This window comes from Rhinopithecus bieti, unplaced genomic scaffold (assembly GCF_001698545.2).
Source record: "Rhinopithecus bieti isolate Rb0 unplaced genomic scaffold, ASM169854v2 scaffold_42532, whole genome shotgun sequence".
Lineage (NCBI taxonomy): Eukaryota > Metazoa > Chordata > Mammalia > Primates > Cercopithecidae > Rhinopithecus > Rhinopithecus bieti.
The window spans coordinates 877,609-901,523 of NW_016818301.1; the positions used below are offsets into that span (position 1 = coordinate 877,609).

General features: G+C 56.4%; 1 protein-coding gene across 1 annotated transcript; it reads right to left on the minus strand.

Annotated features, from left to right (window-relative positions):
* Window positions 1-1,370: 1,370 nt before the first annotated feature.
* Window positions 1,371-22,924, minus strand: ASIC4 (acid sensing ion channel subunit family member 4). Its single transcript, XM_017856729.1, has 7 exons — window positions 21,923-22,924; window positions 5,673-5,817; window positions 5,447-5,574; window positions 5,097-5,259; window positions 4,629-4,685; window positions 2,244-2,397; window positions 1,371-1,440 (listed from the first exon to the last, which is right to left on the minus strand). The coding sequence occupies exons 1-7, from the start codon at window positions 22,502-22,504 to the stop codon at window positions 1,371-1,373; spliced, it is 1,299 nt and encodes a 432-aa protein (XP_017712218.1). The 5' UTR covers window positions 22,505-22,924.
* Window positions 22,925-23,915: the final 991 nt, after the last annotated feature.

Here is a 23,915-nt window from a genome sequence, read left to right on the forward strand (position 1 = left end):
CTTTCCCTAAATATATACAAATGTACAGAGGGCTCCCCCTCCCTGGCTGGGATGAGCTCTATCCTCCCCTCCCTCTCTCCTTCCTTCCCTTCCTCTCCATGAGGGCCCATGGCCTGGTTTCCAGCCCTCCCAGGGCACCAGCCTGGGGGTAAGGGGTGTGGACAAGAAGGACCTTTGTGCAAAGCAGCTGACATCAGGGCAGGGGAGGACAAGAGCAGGAACTGAGTCCTGGCCCTCCCAATGAGCACCGCCCCCAGGCCTTTCCCAGGAGCAGGAGGAGAATGTGCTGAGGATCCCAGGAGGGGTCTCAGACTCCTGGATCCTTTCAGTCACAGCACCATCCTAGCAAGCGAAATCTTCAAAGAGACCTCCTGGGGGACCGTGGGGGTGGTGATGGTTGGGGAGCAGGCTGCTGGCCCCCCCACCCTCGGCATGGCCCCGGCTCGGGCAGGGACTCTGCAGGAGAAAGAAAAGAAGGAGTGGGATAGGGAGAACTCGGGGGGNAGTTCTCCCTGTGGAGACAGGAAGCAGGGTATCCGTGTGGGCCTCGCTTCCTGAGAAGGCTGGCAGGGGCATCCTGGATCCAGGAGATCCTGATCAGAGACCTCTGCATGGGGAAGTCAGTGACGACCCCCTGGACTCCCCAAGGCTGTGAGGGGAGGCAGTCCTGGATGTGTGTCAGCTTCATCTTTTGAGGGGTAGCAAAGGGCCTGGGAGAGCAAAACACAACTCCTGGACCTGAAGGAAACCCTGCTCCCTCCTCTAAAACAGCCAGTGGTGTTGCCTTTGCCTCCTCCTTATGCCTCTGTGGACCCTTCAGTGACCCCTGTTGCCTGTCAGTCCACTCCACAATGCCCCTTCTCAGTGTCCTGGGCAGCTGGTGGCCTGTCCCTGGCACCTTCTTCCGCAGCCGCTGTCTTTTCGCCTTCCTCCACACAGCTGCCTATGGCTGAGGCTCCACACCACACCACTGCCCCATGCCACACCACCCCTCTGCCCCACGTCCTCTCACTGGACACCTCTCCATCGCCTCCTCTCACAGACCCAAACCCAGGGTCCTAAGAGGTGAGCTCACGCCTCCCCAGCTTCCCTCCCTGACTGAGGCCTGAGAGTCAGTCCTACGTTATCAAACGTGGGCTCATTGACAAATTGTGGCATGGATTTTTTGTCGTAATCATCTGTCCCCACAGTACTCAGCACTGGGCTTGGCACCCAGACCATGCTCCGAAACTGCAGACTGGCTGGAGGGGACCAGACCAAAGGCTCAGGGCGGTCCCTCCTGCCTCCCCCTGCAGGGTACTGTGTTTCTCTCCGGTCTCATCCTGTCCCTCTCCCTTAGAGAAGGGGAGGAAGACGCATGAGCAAAGCACTCAGAAACGTGGCATATATGTGATGACAGAGATCTGTATGGGTGCTAGGAACTCAGATGAAAGTTTGGACCTGGAGGTGGAAACACTGAACATGACTTGAGCAATGAGCGGTGCTGCTTAGAAGAAAAGGGCTGTGACCAGGCACGGTGGCTCACACCTATGATCTCAGCACTTTGGGAGCCCAAGGATGGTGGATCACTTGACGTCAGGAGTTCAAGACCAGCCTGGCCAACATGGTGAAACCTCATCTCTACTAAAAAGACAAAAAAAAATAGCTAGGTGTGGTAGTAGGTGCGTATAATCCAGGCTACTTGCGAGGCTGAGGGAGGAGAATCGCTTGAACCTGGGAGGTGGAGGATGCAGTGAGCCAAGATTGTGCCACTGCACTCCAGCCTGGGCGACAGAGCAAGACTGTCTCAAAAAAGGAGAAGGAGAAGGAGAAGGAGAAGGAGAAGGAGAAGGAGTAGTAAAGGGCTATGAAAGGCATTCCTGGCAGAAGACTCATCATAGAGATGCGGCCCACTCCCCACCTCCATCATGCCCAGCGCCTATTGAGGGCAGCCTCCACCACACACACACAGACGCACATTCTCTCACACACACATACCCATTCACAGATACATACAAAGTGTGCATGTACACACACATACCACACATTCACATACACATACACTCACATACACACCCACAGGAAACACACACGCCACACACAGATACACACAAACATACATGCATGCACACACACGTACACACCCACATACACCCCACACACATACACACCCACACCCACATACACACAAACACATACACACATGCTCACACACACGTACACACACACACAGTCACACAGCCATCCCCCACAGACACACATACCGTATGTAGGTCTCATTGCGGTTGTACTTCCTCGCCAGGTACCGGGCTGAGCCCCTGTTGGGGATCCTGACCATGGAGATCTCTTTCCCGTAGCGCGTCAGGTTGCAGGGGGTGGGGCAGAAGCACGGGCCCTCGGGGCCCCCACCCAGGGAATCTGCAACACAGAGGCAGCAGCTACAGTGGGAGTTGGAGAAGGGTGGTCCAGTGGCCCACCAGCTGCAAAGAGGAGGCCAGGGGGCTGTCCTGAGGCAGACACACCCACACCAAGGGCCTTTACTGGCCAGCCCCGGTGCTTCCTAGAGGGGACTGGCTGCAGGTCCCTGCCTGAACCAGCTTCAGACTGCTCCAGAGAGCAGGTGTAAGCAGAATCCCCCAGCACCCTCCCAACCCCCGGGACTGGGGGGGTCCTCATGGCCCAGAGGGAGAACAGAGCCCATCCACCAGAGCTAATCAACTATGTGAGGCCTCAGACACACAAGGAGGTGTGGAGAGGATGCTGGGATGCATGGATGGGTGGGTGGATGGATGGATGGATGGCAGATGGCCAGATCGATGGATGGGCAAACAGAAGAACAAATGGACCAACAAGCTTCCCAGGCTCAATGCACTGGGCTTTCTCTGCCTGCCCCTTCAGTTCCACTCTCCACTCTTCCACCTTGCTCTGCACTCTACGAGGCTGATCTCTGCCAAATGCATCACCTCAACTCCCTTGTCCTCTGGCTTTGGGTTGAGTTTGGCCAACAGGAGGCCCTGGCAGAAACAGAAGGTGAGAGGGAAGAGATGCCAGGGTATTTCTCCCGCCGCCTGGCTTCCTCACTGCCAGGCCGTAGGTGGCAGAGGCTGTGCTGCTCCTCCAGCCATGCTGCTGTCAGTCATTCCTCTCGGACAGCCACAGGTCTCTCCTCCTGCAGGCCTGGTGGGGATGAAGGCTCCCCATATTGCCAGCTCTGTGGTCTCCCGCTGTGCCTTGCAGGTTCTTTACTCCTGATCACACATCTGTTCCTTCACTAAACACCTCCAATCACCCCTGTGACAGATGCAGGTGGTGTGGGGGACAGAGAAGGGCTGGACGTGTGTCTGGCTGCCCAGTGTCTCAAACCCAGCCCCAAGGCCCCAGGTGTCTGGATTACTGCAGCCAGCTTGGCCAGTCCCTGACTTTGAGTCTCCTCCCCTCCTACCCATTGTCCACATCTCACTGGACTCACCTGGCATTCCTGCCTTGCCAGAGGCCTTTGTGGGCTTCCTAGAGCCTCCTTCCTCCTTTTTTTTTTTTTTTTTTTTTTTTTTTTTTTTGAGACAGGGTAATTCCATAGCTCAGATTAGAGTGCAATGGTGTGATCCCAGCTCACTACAGCCTGGACCTCCCAGGCTCGAGCCTATCCTCTTGCCTCAGCCTCCCAAACAGGTGGGACTATAGGTGTGCACCACCACACCCAGTTCACTTTTTTATTTTTTGCAGAGACAGGGTCTCACCATGTTACCCAGGCTGGTCTCGAACTACTGGGCTCAAGTGATCCACAAGCCTGGCCTCCCAAAGTGCTGGGTCTACAGGTGTGAGCCACTGTGCCTGGCCTCGCTCCTCCACTCTTTCCACTCCCTCCCCTGTTCTCTGCCCTGCAGCCCCACAGATCTTTCAGTGCCCTGGACACAGCATGCTCTTTCTGGCCACAGGTCTTTAGTGTATGTCCCCCTTTGCACCTGGCTCTTATACAGCCATCAAGCCTCAGCTAATGTGTCCCTTCCTCTAGGAATCCTCCCTACCTTCCCAGGCTAGGGCTGCACACCCCTCCTTGGGGCCTTGCCACACACCCGAGGCTCCCCTCTCCAGGAGTTGACGGGCTGTGTGGGAATGGCTGCCCACAGCCCTGCCGGGCTGTAAGCTCTCCAAGGGAAGGGCTGTTGCCCCCACTCTCACCTCCAGTACCCAGCACAGGCTGTAAAGGTCTGGAAAATGCACGAATCGATGAATGGATGGATAGATGGATGAACTGCAGATCAGGCAAGATCTGTGGACAGATGGGGTTTGCCTTACCCACACCGATAGCCAGCAATGCATTTTTCCTGAGACCGAGAGAGAAGTCATTTCACTTTCTCAAAGTGGGTGAGCTCATTGGTTGAACCAAGATGAGAAGCCCAGCCCTTCACTCCCAGTCCTGGCTTCTCTGCAACCCCCCCACCCTGCTGCCTCCACTTACCCGAGTGTCTGTACCTGCAGAGGTCTGCAGACCTCTCCCCGACCCCACTGAAGTATGGGCTAAGGCTCAACCCCCAGGAAGAACCCTCCAGGAAGAGATTGGGAGGGGAGGAGCCAAGACAGTGAGGAGAAGAGTGGACAGAGACATGAAGAGGCTGATGGAGAGGTAGGGAAGGGTAGGCAGCACGGACCCAGTGTGTGGTCGGCACACTCGATGTAGATATTTGGTGGGCAGATGGTCTCATTGCCTGAAAGGAGAGAAGATTATTCCTAGAATCTACGATCACTTCCCCTGTCCCCCACACGCCCAAATGTAAGCACATACATGCATGCACACACATATGCACACATTTGCATAAATGTGCTTGAACACCACACACACAACCCCCACAAATATGCAACCATGGATATAAATGAGCATACATGTACACAAATACATATTAACATGCACACAGGCATCTGCATGCCAGCATTCCCACAGGCATACGTGAAACCATGTTTAAAAGTCCCAAACACGCACATGCACACTCACACGGGTACAGACACACACACATGTTGTATACATGCACCTGCCTGTGCACATGAGCAGTGCCTTGCCCCAGGAGGCTCTGGAGCCCAGCAGGGTGGCATGGAGGGCTGGCTAGGGGTGGGATGCCCACCTGGCATGTGCACCATCCGGCAGTGGCAGCGCTGAAGCACAGCCTCCTTTTCACAGCGCAGCCGGCAGGCAGACACACTGTAGGCCGAGTAGCCCTGAAGCTCAGGCTCCCTGAGCTCGCTCTCCATGCGGCAGTTGCCCCAGGGCTGGGGCAGGTAGGTCAGCTGCAGAGGTGCGGTATGATGAGGTCATGCTCAGGAATCCCACCCGGTCCTCCAGTGCCCACAGCCCCAGCAAAGTCAATTACAGCTGGCAGGCTGTGAGCTTCTAAAGGGCAGGTTTGCTCTGCATCCCCTCTGAGCCCAAAGGTGAGCCCTGTGCCCAATCTAGGGCCTGGCAGGAGGTGCTCACCCGCTGTTCCTGGCAGGACACAAAGGTCTGGAAGCCTGGGGACACCCCGAACCCCAGCTGGTGGATGTAGGGCGGCTCCTCCTGGCTGTGGATCTGCACCCGAATACCTGCCTCAAACGACGTCTCATCTGCACAGCAGAGATGGTGACCTTTGGAAACCCATCCCAGGCAGAGGGCCCAGGCCCCAGTCCCCAAGATGGCCCTTGTCCCTTTCTGGCCTGCGTACTTGTCTCCCTCCAGATGGGCAGGTACTCCTCCTGCTGGATGTCCAGCATGATCTCCAGGCCACTGCCCATGCCCCCTGCCCGGCTGGGCAGCGAGCTCCGCGGGTCCGCGTTGAAGGTGTAACACTTCCCATAGCGAGTATAGACCTGGGAGGTGGGGTGAGAGAGCAGGAGGGGAGATGAAAGGAGTGGCCAAGGCAACTCCGAAGTTCCCTGCTCCCCGCCGAGGGCCACCAGATCTGCTTGGACACTCCAGTGCCATATCCTAGCAAGCAATGTATAGCCCAGTGTCTCCAATGAGCGCCAACTTTTCCACCGATGGCCTCCCTTAGATGATTAAAAGGCATCTCCAACTTAACATATCAGCACATCAACACCTTCCCAAACGCTGCCTGCCCCACACCATCCTCCTCCTCCCTAGTAAACCACCCCACTATATCCATCCAGTTTCTCAAGTCGGAATTTCTAAAATCTCCCCTTCCATCATCCCTGCTCTTTTTCTGTCTTTTTTTTTTTTTTTTTTTTTTTCTTTTTTTTTTTTTAGATATGGTCTTACTCTGTTGCCCAGGCTGGTATACAGTGGCACGATCTCGGCTCACAGCAGCCTTAACCTTCCAGGCTCAAGCCGTCCTCCTGCTTCAGCCTGACAAGCAGCTGGGATTGCAAGCATATGCCACCAAGCCTAGCTACGTTTTTTTGTTTTGTTTTGTTTTGTTTTGTTTTGTTTTGTTTGTAGAGACAGGGTCTTGCCATGTTGCCCAGGCTGGTCTTGAACTCTTGGGCCCAAGCAATCCTTCTGCTTTTGGCTTCCCAAAGTGCTGGAATTACAAGCATAAGCCATCGCATCCAGCCTCCAGGCCACTTCTGAAATATATTTAGAATCCATCCACTTTCCTTCCTTCTCCAGCAACCCCCATTTTGCCATCTCCTTCTAACTGGTCTCCCACCTTGGTCCACCCTTGCCCCTCCCTACCGGAAGCTATGGTGCCCAGTGCCCAGTGCTCAGATCCAATGAAACCACTCACTGACTTACCCAACAATAGCTTCCCATTTCCCACATAACGAAGTCACGCTCCTTCCCTAACCCAAAAGTGCCCATGTGATGTGGCCCTTGTCTGCCTTTCCACCACCTCCCACATATCTGACAAGTTCAGACACCTGGACTCCTTTCCTCCTCAGGCTTTTGTTGTTGTTATCCCCTCTCCTGGAATGCCACTGCACACACACTCTTGGTATGGCTAGCTGCCCATTGCTGAAGCCTCAGCATGTCACACTCATACATCACACAGACACGTTCAGTGTCACCGTCCTTGCTTCCACATGTCTGTTGGTTTGCCCAAAGTACTTATCAAGACCTGAGATGATCTTGTTCATCTACTTGTCTCCTGTCCATTGTCCATCTCCCTCAATGAGCGTGTATGCTGCACAGAAGCAGTGAGACTGTCTGATGTCCCCAGCCTCCGGCCCAGTGCGGGGCACAAGGGACACTTAATTAGCTGTCTCTGCAGCAGAGAAGCCAGGCTCCCTTTTCCTCTGCGGAGAGTTCTCCTTCATGGACAGCAGATGGCGCTGGCGCCCCGGAGATGGAAGCCCAGGCTCCTGCTGGGGATTTAGCTGCCGCCAGGAGCTGCGCAGCGGCAGGGGTGGAGAAGAGGCTGAGGGAGAGGCGGGTTCTAGTTCCCCCCTGCCAGGCTTCCCCAACAGAGCCGAGCCCCTGGGTCAAACCCATCACAGGCAGCACCTTCCCAGGGGGCAAGGGGTCGGCGTACTCAATCACTCTCTCCCGCTCCCCCTCCCCTCTCCTTGGGAACATTTCCCACTGGTAAAAGCTGGGAGAAAGAGCAGGAAGCAGTGTGGAAGGAAGAAGAGATCCTGAATGCCTGGTTTCACAGGGGGAGTGCAGAAGGGAGAGGGGCCGGGTGGAGAGCAGCGAACCAACTGAGAGTCCTCCCGAGACCTCCTAGGGGTCCCCATCCCTGAGAACTAGACCACCCTGCTGCGGTGCTCTGGGATCTGCAGCCCTGATCCTTCCCTCTCCCACAGTTCTTCTACCACTCAACCACCCTGCCTTCCCTTCCCGAAACAAAAACGTGTGCACCACAAACAAAGCACCCTGAGTTTACAGAACATGGTGCCGTCTACCGCTGCCCACATCCCCTCAGTACCAGCTAGGTGTAGTTATCCCGACTACTGCAGATGAGGACATCACAGCTCAGAGAAGTGAAGTGACATCCAAAGTCACACAGCTGGGAAGAAGGAGAGGTGCCCCTCATCCAGGGGCCAGGGGCAAGGCTCCAGCTGCTCCCGCAAACCATTGCTTGTACCCCCACCCCAAGCCTACCCTACCTCAGGACCCAGCTCCTGCCCCAGCCCCATCCGGGTAGATGAAACAGGAATGGGCCCCAGGCCCGTCCCCTTCTCTTCTCCCATTCCCCTTTCACTTCGGCACCGTTCCTCTTGACCTTCCTCACCCTTTCTTCTCCATATCGGCTTCCCTTCAATTCCTCACCTGTCCCCCAAGTCTTCTCCTTTCCTAACACCCCCCACAAACCTTTACCAGCTTCCAGGTTCAAGTTCTTGACCCCACTGGTATCACCCCTGCCCTCCTCCCTGTTATGTGTCCATCTGTGGGGCAGGAGTGGGTGTCACAGACAGCTCAGGAGCGCTCGGTATGCCCCATGCACTGTGCTAAATGCTTCACATGGTCTATCTGGATGAATCCTCACAACTACCCTGTGAGGTGGGTATTATTATCTCCCCATTCAACAGAGAAAGAAATGGAGGCTCAGAGAATTCAGCTGGTTTCCCCAGATGTTCAAGGTCAGGGCTTCTCAAACGCTCTTGTGCACATGAATCAGGGGGATCTTTTTAAAGTGCAGATTCTGATAGAACAGATGTGGGGAGGGGGTTGGACAAGGTTGAAAGTCCATGGACCACACTGTGAATAGAAAGGCACTAGATGAAGGGGGAGAACCCAGCAAGACAGCCCGACTCGAGACCTGTGCTCTTATCACAAGTCACTGGAGGTGGAGGAACCCTGAAGTGGGCTGGGTGCAAGATTCCTCTGTCCCATTCAGGTGCAGTGGCTCACACCTGTAATCCCAGCACTTTGGGAGACCGAGGAGGGCAGATCACTTGAGGTCAGGGGTTCAAGACCAGCCTGACCAACATGGTGAAACCACATCTCTCCTAAAAACACAAAAATTAGCTGGGCGTCGTGGTGGGCACCTGTAATCCCAGCTACTCGGGAGGCTGAGGTAGGAGAATCGCTTGAACCCAGGAGGCGGAGGTTGCAGTGAGCTGAGATCATACTGTACTCTAGCCTGGGCAACACAGAGAGACTCCATCTCAAAAAAAAAAAAAAAAGTCCAGGCCCTGGGGCTCATGCCTGTAATCCCAACACTTTGAGAGGCCGAGGAGGGTGGATCACAAGGTCAGGAGTTTGAGACTAGCCTGGCCATATGGTGAAACTCCCATCTCTACTAAAAATACAAAAATTAGCTGGGTGTGGTGGCAGGCGACTGTAGTCCCAGCTACTCAGGAGGCTGAGGTAGGAGAATCGCAAATGGCTGAGATTGCACCACTGCACTCCAGCCTGGGCGACAAAGCGAGACTCTGTCTCAAAAAAAAAAAAAAAGAAAAAAAAAAATCCTGGTTCCTGGTGGTGTGGAAAAGGCAGATGGGAGGCATATATTAGTATTTGTAGAAATCTGAAAGTACTCAACCTCTTCCTAATTCAAACCAAGAAGATGCTGGAATCAGCTCTTGCTGACACAGCCAGTTTTGCGTATATGCTTCAGTTGAAAGGCTAAAGAAGGCATGGTCGACGTGGGGTACCCATGTTATGAGCTCCTCACTCGTGTCCCTCAGCATTCAGCACCATCTCGGCGGAGCCCTGACTGTCAGGCACCATTATGGTCTCTCTGAAGCTCAGCCTTACCCATGGGACCATGAATTCCATGTGACCAGGAGTCCTGTTTCCCTCTTGGCATCCCCATATCCCAGCGAGATTTGCAGAAGTAGGTGTGAGATGGGAGGAAGGAAAGCAAATACTATCAAACATCCCCACTTTGTACCAAGTCCTGTGATAGATGCTTTTGATCTATTTTCTCCTTTGAGTCTCCAAGAAACCCATATGAGCTAAGTATTGTTGTCCCCATTTAATGATTAGGTACTGGAAGCTCAGAGAAGGAAAGTGACTTGGCTAAGGGCACACAGCAAGTAAATGACAGCCAAGATTCATACAGAACTGAACCCCGTGTCAAAGCACAGTAGGTGCTTATAGAACACCTGGTGGGTGTTCAGTGAATGAATGACTCTTGGAGGCTCCTGACTCTCGGAGGGGCTGGGGCAGCGTCCCCACCTGGTACCTACAACAGACACACACAGACATATGCTACATGGCACCGAGCCCACCCCACACAGGGCAGAATGAATGCCCAGCTGGCGAGGGTGGTGGTTCCTTGGCACACAAACCCTCAAGGTGGCTGTGCAGAGTCAGGGTGACAAAGGGAGATGGGTGGAAGTTGTCTGGGTCTCAGGGATACTCTGCAGGGAACAGACCAGCCAGACTGGCAGGAGGACACTTGCACAGCCTGGGTCAGTCATGACTGCTGGTCAGAGCACAGTGTTGCCCAGGAGACAGTCCCTGGGCCAGGCAGGCAGGGGCGGGTGGAGCCATCAGCTTCTAAGTGGCAGACCTCTGGTGGCAGCACAGCCCACAGCTTCTTCCATGGAGACGGCACGGCAGCTCTGCCACAAGGTCCCACAGGTTGTCCACGGCTCCCTCCCCATGGACTGGCCCAGGAAGGGGGGGCATGGTATGCAAAGGGGTTGAGAGTCCAGGGTCCACTCACAGAAAGGGGAAGGTTGTGGGCCAGGGAGTGTCCTGATGGCAGAGGGGCTATCTCCAGATCACCAGCTCTCAGTCTCTGGGCCCTGTCCCCATCTCAGACCCCCACCTCCTCCTTTGGTCTGGCCCTCCTTGTCTCTCTGCCTTAGCTCCAGGCATACGCTGCTAGCCCTAGCAGGTGCATGTGGCCTCCCAAAGCCCCTCGGCCTTGGCTGACAGCTCCTAGACAGGACTATGTCTGTGCTGCACACAGACCCTCGGGTCCCCTCCCTCACCTTCCTTCTGGCCAGCCCCTGCCTGTCCTTCTCTGATCACCTCCCCTTTAGTGTTGGCCTGAACCGCGACCTGGGTCTGTCTGCCTCGCTAGCCTCTGTTTCCTGATCTCAGTCTGTCTCTCAAGGCCTTCCCTATCCGCCTGGCCTGTCTGTCCCTGTCCCTGATTTGTTATCCACTCAGACTCTGTTTCTCTGCCCCTGCCCTCTGTTGACCTGTCCCCTCCCCTTGGCCTCTTTCTCTCCCATTGGCCTGGATGCCCCTGGCCTTTTTGTCCCTTGCCTACTGCATTCTGTATCCTATTTGCTTCTTCTCTATCCATCCCTTAGTCTGGCTGTACAGTCTCAGCCTCTTGTCTTCCTACTAGATTTTCCCTGGGCCTGAGGCTCCCTACCCTGACCCAACACATCAGGAACCCCTCTCCAGGTGCCCTCCGCCTCCTTCTCCCTGGCCCCTCTCTCTCAGGATCTACCTGAGACAGTGATGAGGGGTTGGGAGAGAGCTGTCCAGAGCTTGCTCCTCCTGAGAGCGGTGGCTTCTCTCAGCCCTTGGAGCTCCATCCATTCACAGCTTCCATTTCTCCAGAAAACTCTCCCTGGCTGGCTTGCTCACTCGCATCCTCCCTCCCTCGCAGAGCCCACAGGGTTAACAGGCAATTAGCGGGGCCAGGGCTCAGAGCTGCGGTGGGGAGAGGGCCCTGGGCCTCTAGGAGATAAGAAGCAGCCAGGAGCTGCCGAGGCCAGGCTAATCCCAGAGCTAATCTTCGGCCTGGGCTTTATCTCCACTGCCTTCTGGGCATCCTGCCTCTGGTCCCGGCACCTACCCCCCGACATTCTTCCATGGTGTCCCTTCCCCCAAATTCTATCAGCTCTCCCCTTGATGGGGTCCAACCCATGCCTCTCACTTAGGCACTCCTAGAATGAACTCTTCTGCCCCTAGGTCCAGAGTGGGCTAGCGGAAGGGGGTGCATCTTCATCTGCTCTGGAACAGCTCCCACGGCCTGGCTTTATTCAGGGGTGGCACAGTACCCAGGTTCAAAGCCTCTTCCTTCCCTATCCTTTCCAGGGGCAGAGGAAGGAAGATGGCACCAACCAAAATGCCTAGGGTGTCTGCACTGCTCAGAACTTCGAGATCACTCAGTGCTTCGAGGTCACTCAGTCCAGTCACTCATTGTACACAGGCAGAAACAAGCCTAGAGATGGCAAGGTTCAGATCCAAGGGCATGCACGCAGAAAACAGGGGCAGATTCAGAAGTGGACCCCAGGTTCACAGGCCAACATCACCTCCCTGGGAGTCAGCAGGCCCTGGTTTCAGCCCCAGTTCCACCACTGACAGCCTGTGTGACTTAGGTTAGTAAAGTGATTTATCAACTTCTCTGGGCCTCAGTTTCTTCATGTGTCAAGCAGAGACAGAAATCCCTGCTTATTTCACAGATTAGTTGTACATCTCAAAAAAGTGAAGTATGTGAAAGGCATTTGTAAAGTGCAGTCATATACATATACCAGTAATAAGGGTTTTGTAGAGACCAGCATGAACCAAGCTAGGGCAGAGACTGATCACTATGTGGTGGTGGAAATGGATACACAGAAGGCTCATAACATGGGGAAAGGGGCATATATTTTGTAGCCTGACAGAACAGGGTTCAAATCCAGCCTCTCCCACCAACTTTGGACAAACAACCTTGATGTGTGATGGAACCTCTCTGAGTCTCGGTTTGCTCATCTGTAGAAGGGGAATGGTAATTCCTCCTCCTAAAGTTAGATGAGTGGATTAGAGATCAATTCAGTGATTCCTGGCAGATGCTCAAGGGAGGGGTGAGGCCCTTTGGGGAATGGAGCTTCCTGCCAGGATGGTGCAGTCATTTTCATCTTGGATCCCCACTGGGCGCATCCTCACAGGGCATCAAGCACCTTGCAGGCTCTCTCTGCAATTTGGGACTGGCTTAGAGGATGGAGCTCTGTCACAGCGAAATCCCCAGGCTCTGAGATATGCCTCTCCTACCAGATGGAAAGCCCAACCTAGTTTACATCCAGGCCTTACCCTTAGTTAAGTCTGTGGGATTCAGATTCAATCGATTAACCTCTCTGATCCTCCATTTTTCATCTGTAAAATGGGAATAACCACAGGCGCCCTTCAGTGGTGTTACGAGAAAAGACAGAATGCACGTAAATCATAGCAACCACTAACATTTACTTAGTACTTACCTCTGTGCCAGGCACAGGTCTAAGTACTTTATATAGATTAACCCCTTAATCCTCACAAAACTCCTACACTGGTGGTAGTCCTATGGTTTTCATTTTACAGACAGGGTAACGGAGGTACAGAGAGGATAAGGAAACTGACAGGGCAGGCAGTCTGGGCCTGAAGTCCACCCATAGCCACCATGTGACATACACCTGGCACACAGTACCTACAAATAGTAGGCTCTCAAGAACTAGTGAGTGTTCAAACAACACTTACTTTATCCAACACTATTCATTGAGCCTGTGCTCAACAGTGTCAGGCACTGTGCTTTGCGCTGGACATACAACAGGGAACAAAACAGACAGCCTCTACCCTCAAGGAGTTTGCTGTCTGGCTGCAGAGACATTCATTCATTCAGAGTACTTATGGGCCAGGCGTGGTGGCTCACACTTGTAATCCCAGCACTTTAGGAGGCAAAGGTAGGAGGATCGATTGAGCCCAAGCATTTGAGACCAACCTAGGCAGCATAGCAAGACCTCATCTCTACAAATAATAATAAATTAGCCAGGCATGGTGGCTCACACATGTAGTCCCAGCTACTCAGGAGGCTGAGGTGGGAGGATCTCTTGAGCCCGGGAGGTTGAGGCTGCAGGGACCCCCGTGATGGCACTACTGCACTCCAGCCTGGGCAACAGAGCGTGACCCTATCTCGGGAAAAAAAAAAAAAAAGTGCTTATGGGGCACTTACAACATAAACACTGTGAACTGCACCAGGCATGTTCACAAATCCACCAGTCACACAAATGGATAAATTATTACTAGTTGTGATCCTTGTTGTGATGGAGTGACCTAGCCAAGGCCACCAAGGTGGAACAGGAGCTCAATTTGGCTGGCAGGGTCAGGAAAAAACTTCTCTGAACAAGCCACCTGGCTCACGCAGGAGGGGCATCAGACCACGCCACACTCAAGAAAGAGGAATACACAGCCGCCCTCAGCAGGCCTTGTTCTACACGTGCATACAGGGGCCCCCCACCTCCCCGCCTCCACCGCCACCCATGAGCTTTTCAGGGCCGCTTCCTCCCTACGGTGGATCTAGGAGGCAAGGGCCGCGGTGTTTGTTCCAGTGTAAATGTGTGAGCTGTGGTGGAAGGGACAGGGGAGCCCTAGGAGCCAGGGAGGGCTGGGGCCGTGGAAGAAGGCTGTGGTCCCCGGCGGGCGCCGCGCTTCCACGGGAGAGGAGAACGGGAGGATGAAGGCCTCCGGGACCCAGGTTAACAGTCAAAACCGTTCCCCGGGCAGCGACCGCTTAGGCCTTACACCCTAGAAAGTCAATTTTTAATTGGTGAATTGGTAACTAAGTCCTTCCCTGACATTCCCGCCCCTCGATGCAAAGTTCCTCTTCAAGAGTTTTGCTTACACATTGGAGCACACACCCACAACCAGGCGGGAGTTCAGGAGACGAGACAGAAGGAGGCGGCGGGGACGGTGGGTGGGTGGGTGTGCGCCGGCCAGGAGCCCTGGCCCCTCGCCCTTTCCCGCACACACAGTCTGGCCGCCCAGGCCTGGCCCACCCGCACCCAGAGGGTCGCACCCACCGGCTCGCGCGCCTTGCCGCCCCCCCGACTCCCTCCCGCTGGGCAGGCATCCATCACGGCGCCCGAGCGCCCTCCCTCCCATCTCCTCTGGGCTCCTCCGCTCTCCTCCCTGGGTCTGCCTCATTTGCATTCCCCCGGCTCCCGGCTCCTCAGCAAAGTGACCTCCGCACACAGCAGCGCCAGAGGCTTCCACGGCGGAGGGAGACCCCGCCGCCCGCCCTCGCCGCGGCCGGAGAGGGGGCGACAGGGGCCGGGGTCCCAAGGAGATGGATGCGGAGCTGGGCCTGACTGGCTGGCCTGAAGCGGCCGAAAGGCCCGGGGCCGAGGGGCACTGAGGGACTCGGGTGCTCGGGTGGGATTTGAACCTGCGACCTCAGATCCCCAGCCAGGCGGGAGTGAGACATGGAGATCAGCAGGAGGCCCGGGAGGTTGCGGCCAGAAACGGAACCCCTGCTGGGAACCCGGGGCTCCCCCACGTCCCGTTTCCTTCCCCTGTGAGCCCCCACTGGGGAGAGGCCGGCACCACCGGGCCGTCGCCCAGGGGTTCCCAGCTCTCCCGGGGCCTCCCCAGCCCCACCTCGCCCCTGGGCCCGCCGAGCCGCCTCCCCTCCCCCCGTTTGGTATTTACACCTTCCACACATTTGTAAGCTATTATCCTGTCCACGCTTAGTCACCGCTGAGCCAAGCGCCACGGATTTAGCTCCTTTAATCTTTCCTCCTAAATCAATCCTCCATTTCCCCTTAATCATCCCGTGGCTCCTCTCTGAACTCTCGCTGCCGCCTCGGCTGCTGCAGCCCGTGCCTATCTCTCTGGAACTGCTCCCCCTCCAACCCAACAACCACGGGTGTCCCAAGGGCATGGTGAGCATCTGAGGGGTGGGTTGGATTTCCAGTGCTGCCAGCCCCAGGCTAGGAGCCAGGGGAAGAAGTGCAGACCCCTGCCCATCTCTTCCTGGAAAACACACCACTGAACCTTCCCATCTCCACTCTCAGGGTCTCTGCCCCTCTGTCCTCCTCCTGCCTTCCCACCCTCACTCATCCTTCTGAAGACCCTAAGTCTCCACCATGATTTGCAAAAAATCAAAAAACAAACAAACGTGGCAGATCTTCTCTCCTTGGCCCTCCTGCCCCCAGTGCTGGCCGTTCCCACCTCCTCTTCCCAGGTGCTCAAAGGAGGTGGGGTGCAGGGCCAGCCTGGAAGGGCAGGGAACACTTATAACTCAGCAGCCTGAGGCTGGCCTCTGTTCCCTCCTCCAGAGTGGCCGTCCATGTCTCCTGGACCACCTCAGGCTCCAACACCTTCACTTCCTCCCACCTCCCCATAGGACCCACTGACTCAGGGACTCAGTAGCTTGGGTCTTGACATTCCAGTGCTCCCTGTAGTGCTCCCTGGGTGCCCTGCCTCTCCATTCCTGATCCTTCCTGCCCCCTGCCTGGACCTAGCAGAGGCAGCCCTGCCACCAGCCACAAGAGGGAGCAGATTCCTCCCAAGAAGCAGAAGGGCAGGGGTGGGGGTCCAGGAAGGAGTGGGGGCAGGGGAGACAGAGAGAGGATCAGAGGGGGACAGGACGTGGGGCCATTTCTTCAAACGCTAATCAGCATCTTCCGGCAGTGTCTGAGAAGCTGAGCTGATAATGAGCCCAGCTCGGGGCTGATTCCTGATTAATGAAGAGGCTACGGGGCTGCTGAGTGGGGCTGGGTGGGGCATGTCCCTCACGGTCCTCCCACTGCCCTTGAAGACCAGCCCTCTGAGACAGTCCCTGCCCTTCCCTGCCGGACCACACCACTTACATCCCTTCCAGCCACTCCACTGCCCAAACAGACAGGCTGACCGCACCTCTCCAGGAGGGTCTGAGGCGCAGCTGGTGTGGGGTGGAAGGTGGGGAGGGTGGGTGCACCTGGTTCTGCAATCTGAGGGGTTGGCAGCCCTCAGTATTTTTTAAATCAGTTACTGTTCTGTTAAAATAATCATGATTTGAAGCTGCTTTTGACACACTGGAAGACCCAGCCATCCTGGGCTCCTCACACAGGGCAACAGTTAGCTGGGGCTGAGGAGCAGCTGCATCCTTCAAGACTAAATGGTCTTCAGTTCTCCTCAGACCCCACCCTTCCCTACTGTATCCCCCCACCCCAACCTGACCTGCGTGGCTCCTGAGGGCAGCATCCGCCCTGAACCAGATGTTGAAATAAATGTGCTTAAGGCTCATGCTGCAGGAGAAGCTGGGACCACGGGGAATAGAGGGCTGGACAGGCAGGGGGAGTCAGAGGGACATTTGTGCAGCAGATTAGAGGCTTGGACCCACCTCAGTGGACACCCCCTCCCTTCCACAGCCAACGGGGCAAGGGGCAGCCCTTGGAACCTCCAACCCAGTGGCAAAGGTGTGGAGTTGGGATGGAGTGTGGAGTAACTCCTCCCAGGGCCAAGGGCAGTGGGTGGAAGGCAGAGACTGTCAGTATTGGCCTGACCACACACTGGGAAGAGAAGGGACTAAAGAGGTCGCTGAGACAGAAGGAGTGGCTGCTGAGGAGCCCGAAACTGGGTCCTGTGACAGCCAGAGAGAGAGAGAGAGGGCTTTCGTGCTGTTCTGTGCCTCAGAGCTGTCCTGGCTGGTGGTTGGGTGGGGCAGGGAGAAGAGAGGAGGGCAGGGAGGGGGACTGCCCAGCTGGAAGAGGCCTTGTCTAATTGTGCCTGATTAGTAGAGAGGAAGAGAACAGGGCGAGTGATTAATAGTCACGGCAGTCACCAGCGTGTGGGGAAGGAGGGTCGGGAGGGGGAGGGAGACCGGAGAGACCAGAGGGGATGGAGATAGTGAGGCACCCACAGGGCCCCGGGCTCCTGGCCCTCCAGGGGCTGCCTGGACCCTTGAGGACCCTGAGGAGAGGGGCTGGCTCCTACCCATGCCTCCACAGGGCTTCTCCACCTCCCCCAGCCTCAAATTTCCAGACAGTAACATGGAAAAGACCAAGGTCACGTCCTGCACCTGGGAAGAAAGGCACCTTTGCTCACATGGTGTTTCCAGACACCCCACTGCCCCCAGCTCCCAGACACAGACCCTATCCTCAGCTCCATCTGAGATTGCAGCCCACAGAGTAGATGGCATGACTTCTAATCACAGCCGGCAGCTACCCCCCTATACTCTGTAGTCCATTGTAATCCCAGCCCTGCCCTACCCAGACAGTCTCATTCCGAGGGCCATTCAGAGCTGTGCTGTCCAACACAGCAGCCTCTAGCCACGTGTGGCTCTTTGAATTAAAAATTAATTTTCTCTGTTGCACTAATCACATTTCAAGTGCTCAACGGCCACATGTGGCTAGTGACTACCATGTTGTACAAGCACAGGTGCACAGCGTGTCCATCACCACAGAATGTTCTATTGGCCAGCACTGATCTAGACAGTGTGTGCACACTTCTGCACCTATGCACACGTGCGTGCATATTTTGGAGGGCTGAATAGAATGAGAATGCTAGAACAGGGCAGAGGAGGGTGTGGGCCACAGGGTCAAAAGCCGGGGGACGACTAGGTAACGGAGAGTAATGAAGATGCCAGTACACAGGTCGGAAACCAGTAGGTGGTGCTGAGAACAGTCAGGTTAAAGATAGCCAGGAGTTGGGGTGGCAGCATTTATAACAGCTGACGCTTACACAGTGTATACGATGTGTGTGCCAGGTAGTGTGCTAAGCTCTTTAGGAGCATCTCTTTAATCCTCACAGCAACCCCCAGTTTTTAGGTTCTAATATCCTATTTAAAGAATACACAAACTGATGCTCACAAAAGCTTTTTGGCTTCCCCACGGCCACACAGCTAAATGGGTAGAGCCGAGGTTCGAATCCTGGTGGTCCCCAGGTGAGAGGAGATGCTGAATTGTAGAGCCACCCTTGCATTTTACAGCTCAAGAAATGAAGCCTAGGGAGAAAGAGTGATTTCTGCCTTTTAGTAAGAGGGCAGGCTGAGAGCAGGCCGCAGTGGGGAAGGTAGAACTGGGGCTTGGAGGAAGGGGGTATGGGTAGCAGATGGCAGCAGGAATCAGGGAGGAAGGGAGAGCTGTCTACAAGGCTGGGGGTGGGGGACATACAGGTGGTAGAATGGGTAGGAGTGAGATGGTATGAGACTGAGTGAGGAGGGGAGGGAGAAGAAGAGAGGAGCAGAGGTAACTAGCTGGAGCTAGCCACGGTGCAGAGCACTGCCTCCCAGAGCCCTCTCCTCTCTCCCCTCTTCTCCTCTCCAAACTGTGCCCAGCCTGCCTCATCCCCTAGGTCTTCCCAGCTCTCCTCCACCCAGAATGGCCTCTCCCTCTCTGAACTCAGCCTCTTACTACCCATGCACCTCGTCTGGCAATTGATCCTGGCACCTTATGACACCACTTGCATGGCTGATTAACTCTTGCATGGTTGCTTAAGCTTCTGAGTATCCCTGTCCCCACTCTACCATGAGACTATAGGCTGCTTGAGGACAGGGACTGGGGACAGGGCTTCCCATCTTTGCTGTCCTCCACAGCTCTGAGCAGGGAGTCCAACACATAGTAGGCACGCAGAACTCCATGTTGATTGACTGACTGATTGGGAATGCATGAAGGGATATTAAGGAGCGTGGGGGGAGAGCGATTGCAGTGGAAACAGAAGCAAGAGCAGCAGCAGAGGGGGCTGGGGGAGGGCGCATTACCCGGAGTAAAAATAGGCTGGAAAATGTGACATTTATTAACTTGGATTCCGGAGGAAAGGTCACAGCAGAGTGGGGAGTGGGAAGGAGGAAACAGGGAAAGCAACAGAAAACACATAACAGCCCCTTGGTGAAGCCTGTCCCTGTCTCTGACCATCTCACCACCCATACCCTGGCAGGCTCCCCACCAACCAGCTCACATAGCCATCTTCCCACCATAGACCCCAAATCCCCATCATTGACTCCAGGGCCTCACCACAGAGCTGATTATGGACCTCATGTCCTTTTTGGAGACCCCATATCTTCATCTTCTTCCCCCTTCTCCAGCCTTTCCCCTATAATACACCCCATCTCCCCCACTGCCATGGATCATGGGCCCCCAGCCCAACCTGCAATTCCAGACCCTGGTGAATCTGCAGCAGACTCAGCCCTTGAATGCCAGACCCAAGAGAGAGTTACGCTCAGCAGACGGGGGATGCAGTGTGTGCAGAAGGGTAGGAGGCTGGGCTGGAGACAGGGGAAATGGAAATCCCAAAGGGGAATTCCTGTCCCCTAGTGCTTGCTATGCCCTCTACCCCTCACTGTCCTGCCCCAGGGCCAGAACCTCAGCCCACAGACTTCTACCATCCTCCTCTCTCCAGCCCCAGGGCACCAGAGGGCCTGTGGGAAATCCACCCACACTCCTCCGGGCCATCCCCAGGATTCCGGGGACTCACCAGCCTTGATCAGGGGATCCCTGTTCCTGTATCCTCCAGGCACCGCCTCCTAGCCTGGAGACCAAGCAGAACCCTCTGGCTTCCTCCCCTTACTTCCTCACCCCCTCCAGCTCTTCCTCTCCTTTCCTCCCACTGAGGTCTCATCACCCTTCCCCTTTCCTGCCCACCCCCACCTCCCGCTCAGGGACACAAAGACCCCATTGATTTCTGCCCCAACAGCACCTGCTGAGCCTGAGCTCTGCCCAGCCCCCAGTACGGAGTGGTGAGGATTGAGGACAGCAGAGTCCTGTGGATCCCAAAGGCCACACTCACCCTCCATACCCCATATCCTCCTCCTTGGGGACTCTACCAACCCTGGCTTTGGGGAGCAGTGATTTTCCCTAGGAGAGGGGGTGTACAGCCGGACAACAGGCCAATACCCCTGACTCTTCTCCCTGCACAATGCTCCCCCTTCTGTCCCTCTGTTTCTACCTAACTCCCCTGCCCAATGGCAGGAGGCCCCAGACACTGCAGACATGGTGGGGGCCAGGAACCTTGTTGGCTGGAGCATGTTTCCTGGCGATCCTGAGGCAGCGGGTGAGTGAGAACCTGGTGGGGGTCCCTATCACTGGGGCTGGCTGCTGGAGGCTGGGCCGGAGTGGGCACCGTGTTGACGCCAAATATTTGCATATGCACTGGGCAGCGGTAACAAGGATGAAACATACACGCACACAGACACACAACGCTGGGAGCAAACTGTGGACTGGGGACAAGCATCTCGAGCACCATGAATACTAGATACCCTGTGACTATGGGTGAATGGAGCCCTGACAGACAGGCGGCGTACAAGACACTCCCACCCCCCTCACATACCTGACTATGGGAGGCTTGCATGAGGAGCACCCAAGCCACACCCCTCTCCTGAGAGGTGCGTTGTTTTGTACTCACAGCACAGGAGAGAGATGGCGCCAGCAGTCTCCAATGGGGGAGCAGCAGTTGGGATAGATGGTGGGGGGGTGTCATGAGAAGGGATGGCATCCACAGTGGGACCCTGTGCTTGGCAGCTAAGCGAGAGCTGGGAGCTAGAAATGGAGATGAGTAGCTCGCTGGGTGTGGGTGTGCAGGTGTGCAGGTGTGCATGTGAGTGTAGTGACAGGGACAGTGAGTGTGTGTGAGCGAGGGAGTGTGCAGGAAACTGTCCCACAGCAGTGTGTGTGTGTGTGTGCGCGCGTGCATGTGTGCATGCACCCATGCTGGGGCAGCAGTGAGGGTGAGTTATGCACATAAGAGTGAACCAGTGATTCCCAGTGTAAGAGCCAGATCTGGGCATGGGAGCCGCTATAATAGGAGACAGAGGGGGACTGGCCCCCGGGAGGGCTGGAGGGCAGAATGAAAGAGGGATGTGTGAGGGAGTCTGTGAGGAGGGCATGTGAGAGACACAGAGATCCAGAAGAGACACTGGCACCTAGTGTCCTGAAGACGGGCTTTCTGCAGCCTGCCCACCAGGCCAGCTCCCCAGGAGGCCGCCTGGGGTCCTTCCCTAGATGGAGCCCCCCAAACCTCCCCTCCCCATCTCCTTCGTTTGGTGGGAAGAATCCAGTAGCCTCGGAAGAAAAAGGGAGCAAGAGAAAAGTAGGAGTCAGTTGGTCTGGCCTTGGGATGGTATGTCCTTTCCCTGCAAGCCAGCCAGCTCCAGGACGCCTGGGCCCACCCCAGGAACCCCCACCCCAACTCCCAGACCTGGGCACTGCAGCAGCAGCAAGACCAAAAAGAGTAGCAGCAGGCGCCCCAGGGTAAGCCCGTATGAGCGGCCACTGCTCCATGGCTGGGAAACCAGAGGGAGATGCCAGGCTTGGAGAGACACGAGGCCAGCCTCTGGTGGCGGAAGGAAGGGAAGCCCTGTTGAGGATGCCCCTGCACACCACTGCCACCACTCCTTCCCACTCCCCAGCCTCCAGCCACCCCAGGCCAGGCAGCCCAGCTGGCAGAACTCACCACAGAGAAGTTGCTGGCGGAGCAGTGATGCCCACTGAAGTTGCAGCTCTTGAGCATGTCGGCGAGCTGGTGGCCAGTGCGGTTGAGGATGTCTACCATGTCAGGCTCTGGGTAGCGCAGGCCAGCGGCACGGTGCCCATCCCGGTCTTTGGGGGGCAGCCCTGTCAGATTGGCCAGGTGGAAGATGTCGGCATCGCTGAGTGCCGAATGCCGGAAGCGGTTGATATTGCAGAGGGTGACAGCTGGGAAGCCCGCCACTGGGGCTGGGGCAGCGGGGTCCATTGCCACCAGGTGAGGCCGGGTCAGGTAGCCCCGGGCCAGGCCAGCCGCCTGGTACAGGAAGGCAGCCAGCGAGGTGAGTAGGGCCAGTGCCCACAGGGTTCTGCGTAGTCCGTGGGGGCCTGGACCACAGGCCCGGCCCAGTCCATGCAGGGTGCTGGTGCTGGCAAAGGTGGCCAGGTCCCGGGGGGCTGCTGCCCCCCGAGCAGCCCCAAGGAGGCTCTGCTCATCCCCTGCCTCCTTCTCCTTGGGTTTCGCATCCTCCTCAGCAAATTTGATTTTGCACACAATCTCGATCGGCATCTGTCCCCGGTCCCCGGCTGCCGGGACTGGCCAGAGCCTCCCTGCCCTGTCCCTCCCTAGCCAGCAGCCCTGGTGCCCTCCCGAGTGGCGGTAGTGGCAGCGGCTGCTCTTCTAAACTCAGGGCAAGCGGGAGGAGGGCAGGGACAGGGTGGGGGCCCGAGATGGGGGGAGTCACTCCCACTCCCAGCAGCTCCGCAGCCCTGGTGCTGCCTCTGCCGCTGCTGCCTCTGCTGCCGCTTGTCTCTCTCCTCGATCGTCTCCTTGTGGCTTCCCTTATCAGCACCAGCACAGCTGTCAGCCCCTGCGTGTGTCCCTGCGAGCGAGCGAGTGAGCCAGGGAGCGAGCGCTGCTCCGCCACGCCGCGCAGCCCCAGCCGCTCCACTCAGCATGTGCTCCAGAGCCCACCCCATGCTTAATAATTCAGGACATGTCAACAGCGTTTCACCGGCAGCACGGGCGTCAGGAGCCAGGCCAGGGGAGGGGGCAGTCCCCAGCCCAGGACAGGGATCCCGAGACTGAGGCTATCCCCCAAACTCCTGCTGCACCCTAGCCGCTCACTGGGTCCCCAGATCTCCCCACTCCCTGGCCACCCAGGGAAGGGTGCCGTGCCCAGGGTCCTCAGCTCATTCTTTGCCACTTTCCTGGCCCACACCCCATGAAGGGTCAGCCAACTCTATCCCCCCACCTCCTGGCCTCCGAGACTCCTGACTCCAGCACCCAGTCACTACCTGATCCCACTACCCGACTCACAGCAGCTTCCAGAAACTCCTTGAGAGAGCCACTTGTTTGAATGAGGGAGGGGAGGGGGGCAAAGGAGGGCAGGCTAGACAGACCAGGGGACAACTGTGACTCCAAGATTCTCAGCTTCCCTGGAGCTTTGCTCCTGATTTCAACACCCACCAGCCCCTGCTCCCTCTGGGAGGCTGGCTGCCCTCACCCTCATTTTGCCCCCAACCCCAATCTCAGTCATTTATATGTCTGGGACAGAGAGAACCCTGGCCAGCTTGCATATCTGTGGCCACTTTGCTTCCCCAAATGTTCCCCAAATCGCTTGCCACAATCAGGCTTCAGGGGAGGGGTGTTGGGTAAACAAGCCAGGGAGCAAAGGGGAGGTATATTTCGGGGGTGCTCTATATGTAGGGGGACAGGGCATGCAATGAAGGGAGAGGAAGAGCCCCAGTGGGGGCATGGAAGGGAGCAGGAAGATGTGCTGGGTGTCAGTGGGAGCAAATGCTCTCCTAAGTAAACGGGTTTGAGGGATGCCTGGCAGAGTGGGGCAGGAGAGCCCTAATGGGTCTGCTGTGTTCTTGTGGAGGGGAACAGCCATGTGGGCCATCATCATAGGTGGGGATGGGAGTCTCAGTTGACTGGCCGGTAGGGGATGCATCCTTGCCCCCAGGGTGGGGGTGGC

Bases quoted from the DNA above. Each gene is read 5' to 3' on its own strand.
- ASIC4 (XM_017856729.1), bottom strand. From the start codon at position 22,504: ATGCCGATCGAGATTGTGTGCAAAATCAAATTTGCTGAGGAGGATGCG. The intron at 5,260-5,446 runs GTGAGCACCTCC...GCACCTCTGCAG, and splicing joins TGTCCTGCCAGGAACAGCGG to CTGACCTACCTGCCCCAGCC. The intron at 2,398-4,628 runs GTCCGTGCTGCC...TCTGTGTTGCAG, and splicing joins GTGTGCCGACCACACACTGG to ATTCCCTGGGTGGGGGCCCC.